The following is a 7,966-nucleotide window of genomic DNA, read 5'->3' as shown; positions in this document are numbered from 1 at the left end:
TTGGTACTATTTTGTGGTGCCAAATATATCTAAGTGTTTTTTTAACTCAGTGTATTCATTTCATATAGCAACTCCGTTGAACAGATGTGGTGTATTTAAACATGACGGTGCCGACGAAAATCTGCTCTTCGTCAATGCCACTGAAGCGCCTATGGGCCCATTTTGTTTATTTATTTTGTTTCATTAGCCAGAAAAACACAATATGTGAACATTGAAAATGAGAAATGCCTACAAAGAACAGACTACATTAAGAACTACAATTTATATATTATATATTTTATTATTCTCAGGCAAAATATGTCCCTTTCGAAACCTGCATCTGGTGTCTTGCGTAATAATAGTAGATACTGCAATGTTAACTAAGAATGAGTAATCTGAACTCATGAAAATTAGAGCGAGTCCTTATATACATGAAGGCTTTCTTCTCATTTGACCCAATTCTTCTTTTTATGCAAGTACCGATCTTTAAATAATGTACACGAAAACAGTGCAGTTTCAAGCTACTGAACACTTTAACCAAATTACATTTTGCTCCTCTAGAGCTGAACGGTGCTTGTACTTTAAATACCTCAAGAGTTGTGAGTCTGCAGAAATCTTAATTCGTCTGAAGGGCGTTTTTCGTCAACTATCGCTTATATTTTTCTGAAATTAGTTTACCAACATCAATCCCAATATGGACGTTATTTAGCTATAGAGTACCTAAAGCTCCCCGAAAACCAAATCGCAGCCAATACGATGTTCTCCACGCTGGTTTGAAAAATTTGACTGATAAGCAGAACATACAAGGTCATTTAGTTAGAAAGTCGACGAACTGTGTTTCCTGAGTTTGCTCAAGTGAAATTTATTCCATCATTGTTCGAGTTGAGTATCAATGAGTTGAGTATAGCACCACTCCTTCCCAGCTGAAGTCAACAAGCTTCTCAAGAACTGCCAAGCAATGTCCACTAAGCGCAGTGACCACTCTTTCAAGGGACAATGCTGCCATCATTATTCTTGCGTTCTAAAGAAGAGAGAAAACACGTATATGTGGGCGAAATGCTTGAACAATAATCATACACAGCATATCTAATCAAATCAAGGAGGCTAAGATTTGTCGCTGCGCGTATTAGAGGCGATGCCAATAAATAAAAATCATCGTCGTCATTGGCATTATCGTCATCTTCGTAGAAAACAACTTGTAGCCGAATTCGACCAATGTGGGGTGGAAGATTCATATCAGTGATAAGACACGTCCCAAACGAAAAAATGTCTACCGTACGTTCAACGAAAAAGTACTCACATAGACAGGTGCTGCTGGCCACGTGATTTAACCTAAGTGACGTCTGCATAGTCTTTCATTGGTGCCGTTAATCATTGCTGTAAACAGCCAAATTGTTTGAACATCACTGTTACGAGCGCAAATGATAACGCTGCTAATGGAATTATCAGGATGGCGTTAGAAGCAACGTTTCATGCAAGAGACATTTCTTTCGCTGACTTACTGAAATTAACCCATGGAAATCGAACGTGGCTTTCATTTGTACAACATTCTGCCTTGCGAAAATTGCGTGGCATTGTGTGCAGAACGGTAGAAAACCACGATAACTTTGGCTGTTATATTTTCTTTAGTTGAGAGAACAATGAACCCTCCATCATACGTACTACCATTGAATTTCGTTAGGAAAGGCTCCTGCTGTTCTTGCAAGCGAGCATAGCGTTATAGAGCACTTTGTGGAAACCATTGCGTGCGCTGGAGAACTTCAGTGATTCACAATAGTATATCTGTACTACAAAGCCATCTAGCGTGCAATAACCAATTCCATTTCGTGTAGCAGTAAGCCGGCCAGCATATATTCTCCCGTTATGACGAATTCTGGGGTATTTTATACAATACAGGCAGGACCGAGCAGATGATATTTTTCTTAAGAAACCTGCAGCAGCCGACAATAAATTTTCTGAGGCTGCACCATATTTAAATACACCTGCGAGGAAGACCAATGACGTTAACGTCACAGTTATCTATTCAGAAAAATGCAACGTTTCGTAGAAGTGCATTTTACTAACAATTTGCTATCTGGTTCTAAGTGCAACACTTTCCAAGATTTAAAATGAAGGTGAGGATCGGCCACATTGCTTCTCTGATCCCTATTTTGTTCGAACTCCCGAGGATACAAGGTATGCTCGATATTTATATCTTCATTTCACTTTAACAGCTTCAAAACCAAATTTAGATGCTTTACGCAAGTTGGTCGCTGAATCAGAACATTCTTACACATCTGTTCACGGCGCCATGGCACTAGCAACTACATGCAGTGACATCTTTTTCCAGCCCATTCAGCGAAGTATATGCATACTTTCAACATCAAATGCGATTACAGAGTCAATTTTTTTTCCTGTGTTTATAACTAGTGCAAAGCAAATAATAATCCACAAAGACTATCGAGTGATAGGATTACAGAACGGCAGATCAAACTTACGCATGTTTACTTTCAAAGAATTTGTAACATCAATCCGCAGATTGGCGGATGCAAAATTTTCTGTTTTATGATACCAAACAGTACTGCTTACCGTTGTCCAGCATGGGAGTATACTGCATAGGCACCTGGAATCCGCGGTGTAATCTTCGCCTTACGGCACAATTGCCTCTAGAGAAAAGTTTTATGTCAAAACAGTCTTCTTGTACGCAAAGTACTTCCCAGAACTTGAACCATGTAGACGGTGGAGCTCCTAAAGATACATAGAAAAATGAAAACGAAATCATGTGATAAATAAGATTGGCAAAGGACATAGCATCTGCGAAAACTCCTGACAAAGGTCACAGCATTCTTTTTAGTGTTCCCGTTTTCATTATTACACAAACGGTCTTCTCTTAATCTTCATTAGATATCCGCGGTTCCAATCCCTTCTAGCATTTGCGCAGACGCTTTATATCCGATCATCAAAAGTCGAACAGGACATTTCCCCAAACCTCTCAGTAGGAACCGATCAGTTTGCTCCGGTGTTGCGATTTCCGATGTCAAGGTGGTAGGGACGCAACAAATCACAAGTGCATTGACACGTTGTGTTGAAGCCTTATAGCTGAAGACTAGTCAAGTCTTAAGATTACGCATATTTCCTGAAACACGCCGATTGCCACAGATTTCATCACTCCGCGGACCAAACTACGTGGTTCTTTGGTGCCTTTAGGCTCACGACAAATTCTTGTATTGCGTCAGCATTCTTAAAGTATTTCACGAATTCCCATGGGTATTTCTGGGACATCCGCACTAAGCTAAAAAATACTAATACTTTGCAGATAGAAAGACAGAAACTGTTTATACGGACGTTTTACAAACTGTTCTGCAACTTTCCAATTGGAACTTTTTCCTAGATTCGGTGCTTCAGAAGTTCGTTCATTAATCTGGACTAATTATCTAAGTAAGCAAGACAGAAACAATCGCGTGTCACAATACATACAAAAGTGAGCAACATGGATTTTGTCGTGTCGTCTTAGAGTGCATCGCCATATTTTTACTCTGGCTGATGATAGCTGAAACACCCTCTATATCGCTATTCATTTGAAGGAGGGAGGGGTCCAAGTGTATCAACGGGGATGATGGTGAGACGGTATTTCGCAAGAAGAAAGCTGATCACACGCATAGAACAGTGTCTGAATAGCTTCCAGGGTTGATAATCAACAAGTCGCACAGGCTTCCAAGCTACTACAACCGCTTTCATGCCAGGACAGGCCTAAAGCTTTGCCGCAAGCTGTATTTTGCGCGAATCAGAGAATATTACAGACGATGAAAATGGTCCAGCATGCTTAGTGGCGATGTAACATGACGAGGGCTGTCACCCCTGCGGATGGCGCAAATGCTACGGTCGCAAAAGAGGGCGTCTTTGAGATGCAAAGATGAAGATGTGGATGAACAAAGGGCTGAAGTTCCTGATCATACAGTTGAAACTTCGTGGGAAGTTGCAGCATGGTCGAGCATGTTTCAAGACATTAAACACTCCTTCGCACATTGGCACGGATGGTGATGGCGCCTTCTTCAAGCCGGGGTTTTCTAGACAAGTTGGCGAGACAGAGAAAGAAGTCATTAGGGAAAGGGAGCGCGGTTAACAAGGCTGAGCTGGGTAGGCTACCCTGCTAGGGGAAGAGGGAAAGAGGATTGAAGGCGGAGAAGGAAGAAAGAACGTCAAAGTTTGTACTGTTGCACACACACGCATTCATCGCTGAATCAGACAGAGACGCTCATACAGGCCGGAGAATTTCAAGAAATGCAGCAGCGCCTTTGTGGCTTTGCATATAGCAGACTCACGAGAGCGCGGGGCCATGATCTCCCTGTTGAAATGCCTGGCGCTAAGTGCCTCAAAGCTGTTCGAATGGCACTTCTTTCATCTTAGTTTGTGGGGCAGTCATATATGAGATGTCTTGTTGTTTCTACAAAAACGCAGATGCTCCAATTGGGACCTTCTACCAGTTGAAGTTGGAATTAGTAGGCGTTTGTGAAAAAAACTGCTACTCATAGGCGGAAAAGAAAAGTTTCTTCCGTCAGTCAAATGCAGTCATACGCTGTAATCTCATACACTAATTTGTTAAGGAATGCTATTGACACTCCTCTCTGTCGAAAAGAAAATAGATTTCTATGAGATTAAAGTGTTCATGAGTTGCTTGTGGTTTGTAAAATTCAGGAAATAGCAGTCTTCAAGAAAGCAACGACAATTATTATTAATAAGCTACAGCGCGATCAGCTCTTGTTCTATAGAGCTACACTGCCATTTAGAGCTCGTTTCTTTAGGTAAAGAAATCGAGAGCACTGAAGTGGCGATGGATCAGTCGATCGGGCGCTCTAGCGACTATAAAAGATCAATTATGAAACACGACACTCGAACAGGCATCATTCTTTAGGCGGACCAACACGGCAGGAACAAAAAATGTTTCTTAAATGTCAGTATGGAGCATTTACTTCGTCACTTAAGCAACGAGTCTTGAGACGTGTGCAGGAGATGGTGTTTTTCAAAGGGATGCGCGGCAGCGGCGCAACCTAGCAAAAACTTATGGTAACACTACGCAAAACCAAAAAAAATTGCAGGTAGAGCAACCAGTCTCGAAGGGAAATCTCTCTCACATTAACTTTTCTGGGAAGAGGGCTGATCCCTCTGCTGGGGTACATGGTGACCCGTGAACTGCACACAACCAACGGCATTGCGGTACTTCTCGCGGTTCACAATAACCCTTCTTTAGCGAAGCGTTCGAAGGGGAGGTGCGAATGATGAAGGTGCTCCATTTTATAAGAGGTATCGAAAAAAATATCATCAATGTAGGAAAATCTAAGATGGGCCATCAATGATCACAATGAAGCGCTGAAACTTTTGCGAAGTTCTGCGATGTCAAAAAGCAACGCGGTTAAGCTACATTGCCCAAAAAGTGTCTCAGTGGCGTATTTTTAGATGTTCTCTAGTTTGACATGTATCTGAGGGTAGGGCTTGTGCACATCGAAGTTTGAAAAGATGGTGCCTCTTAGTGGGTTAAGGAAGAAATCTTTTGTGTGAGTCGAAGGTAATACTCAGGAATAGTTGCTATATGTAGCGCTTGGCTTTTCCAAAGATCCTGCAGTCATCAGTTTTTTTTTATAGAAGGGGCATGAGGACTTCTCGCAACGGTGAAGATAACCTCCTCATCGCAATCTCCGCCTTGAGCGCGAACCTACCTGGCCATGCCGAGGTTTTCTGGAGCGAGTTGAGAACGGGGTACATTAGTCGATCATCCGCAATCGATTTTGCGATGAACGATGGCATCCTCAAGAGGTATAGTCTTCCTTGGAGGTGCGACAATATTCGAAAGCTTTCTAGACTAGTCCATCTAATTTGCAGGAACCAAGTGAGACACTATAACAGCAAACGGAAGCATGGGTCTTCAAGAGTGTACGGTAGCGGGAATAAAAGGGACAAAAGAAGACACACGGGGACACACACAGCGCTGAGTGTGCCCCTGTGTGTATTCTTTTGTCCCGTCTTTTAATCGCGCTACCGCATATCCCTTGAAGATTCATTACCAATAAGCCCACATTGCAACCCTCGGGCAACATGGGGCCGAACACCGAACATGCCGGCGACAAAGACTTGGGGTGGAATACAGTATATCATTGCGGGTTGTGTCTGTCAGGAGGAAACTTGGAAATGAACTCGGCTACTTGCGTTGCTTGAATGACGCAAGCTACTAACTAATTGCAGTGAAAGAAGCGCCGAAGCTGACATAGACTTGCTGGTTGTTCTTCTGAGCATTCAAGATTTGGAGCCATTAATATTATAAAGGCAGCACTTAGGCACACAGATCTGGACGGTAGAATTGTCCGCTGAAACATTCACTTGGGCTACTTTGTCGAGAAACCATTGACTGCAAGAGGCAGCTCCGTTAAAGTATAAAACGCGGCTGTCAATGTCTGGGAAGCTACTCATCACCACTTGCGATTTCTTGCCTTGGTTATGTGCCAGCTACAGGCTTTTTGCAGTGGTCCGCAGAAGCCCCAAAACGACGATGAAATGAGCAGTACGAAGCAGATGTGCGGTGGCGGCCGTGCTCAAGAAAAGATAGCGGATGTAGAAAAGTGACAAGCATTTTGCTTCAGTTGAGACTCATTGTAACGGTTCCGCTGGGAACGGCGCGAAACTCCTTCTCACTGGTATGGAACGCGGTGGTAACACCTATTGGAGCAAACACCGAAGCTTCACCAGAGAAGCGAAGTATTGATTGTTATGTAAACCTATAACACAGCTTTTTCTTAACCTTAATAAGCTTAGCGGTTGTATAAACAAGTGTAAACATACGCCTAAATAAATTAACAAGCTTGGTGCTAGAGTACACAGGAGAACACCAACCCATATAACTCGGTGATAGCAGACACCTACTGTCAGAACACTCACCTGATGAAGACCATTAGCTGCGGTGCGCAAATAGTCATGTGTGTTGCTTCTCGCTTCAACGCGAACTAGGCATGGGGTAGACAGCGCACGTGTACTAGTCAGCTATCTCGTATGTTCCTATCTTTGCACCGACCGTTGCTTGTCTCCAAGGTACGGCACCCGCTGCCGCGAGGCGTGCCTCGTGCCCGTCCAGCGTCCTTGTGCGCGCGAGATCAAGCCGCCGTCCTTCTGGGATCACTCACTGACAATTTTACTCGCACCTGTGGCGTACATGGCGAGGCTGCGATGTGATCGCACTTAGACTCTATACGGAACCTCGCGGCAATCACAGAAATTTGCATTATGTGCCCATGTATTCGTTATCGCACTAATAACAAGGCCACTATGACGGTGGGCGACTTCATGCGAAATTTACGTAGGTTTCGGCAACTTTGTCATTTCAGCTGAGACGGGACCAAGCTATCTGGTAGAGTCTATGGCAGCAGTCATTGGGGGTCAAATGGCGACTTTCGCTTTCTTGTGGACATGCTCCGCACAAGCACATAAAGGCATGCTGGAGCTACCGGCGAGGAGCTCCTACACCACCGCAAGAAGCCATTGCCCGGAAAGCTTCTTCACGAGGTGCTCATCAAAGGTCGCTCTAATTAGTAGCAGCAGTTGATGACTGTTGCAATTAACGCCTCATTGACGATACGAGGCCGCTGGAGTCCCTCGCGTATCCACGGCGTGCTGCGCCCCAGAATGCCACTCTGCATGACATCGTACTGGTTGGTAGCAGGGGGCCAGCGAAGGCCGAAGACGTCTGACGCTGGCTTGCTATGACGCGATATTGTCAATCTTGATGATTGCTTCAGCCTGCAGATACCAGAGGTGTGGATATTGCACGTTCAAAGTAGACATGTGACCAGTGTGAACGTTGACAAATGCCAGTTGGTGAAGGTGAGGCCCAGTATTCGCACCAGCGAGAACCTGGTGTTCTAATCCAGCTCACAAAAGTGAAGAAAAGAACGTAGTAGGTGCGCAAATCAAAACAAACTGATTAATTTATCGCGATGCGCTCCTCGTCTATTTTCTTGCATGC

The 7,966-nt window shown here is 43.9% G+C and overlaps 1 protein-coding gene across 2 annotated transcripts in view; it reads left to right on the top strand.

Annotated features, from left to right (window-relative positions):
- Positions 1-1,955: 1,955 nt before the first annotated feature.
- The window catches only part of LOC142586938 (uncharacterized), a 33,777-nt gene continuing 27,766 nt past the window's right edge, over positions 1,956-7,966 (top strand). The window contains exon 1 of one of the 2 annotated variants that reach the window (XM_075697813.1): positions 1,956-2,093. In XM_075697813.1, coding sequence (XP_075553928.1) covers positions 2,088-2,093 — 6 coding nt within the window. In that variant the 5' untranslated portion in view covers positions 1,956-2,087. The remainder of the gene's footprint in view (positions 2,094-7,966) is intronic. The other variant, XM_075697812.1, reaches the window with a different exon arrangement.

The sequence above is a fragment of the Dermacentor variabilis genome, chromosome 7 (genome assembly GCF_050947875.1).
Source record: "Dermacentor variabilis isolate Ectoservices chromosome 7, ASM5094787v1, whole genome shotgun sequence".
Lineage (NCBI taxonomy): Eukaryota > Metazoa > Arthropoda > Arachnida > Ixodida > Ixodidae > Dermacentor > Dermacentor variabilis.
Note: the sequence above shows the minus strand (reverse complement) of the source record. Positions and strands in the feature narration are given on the sequence as shown.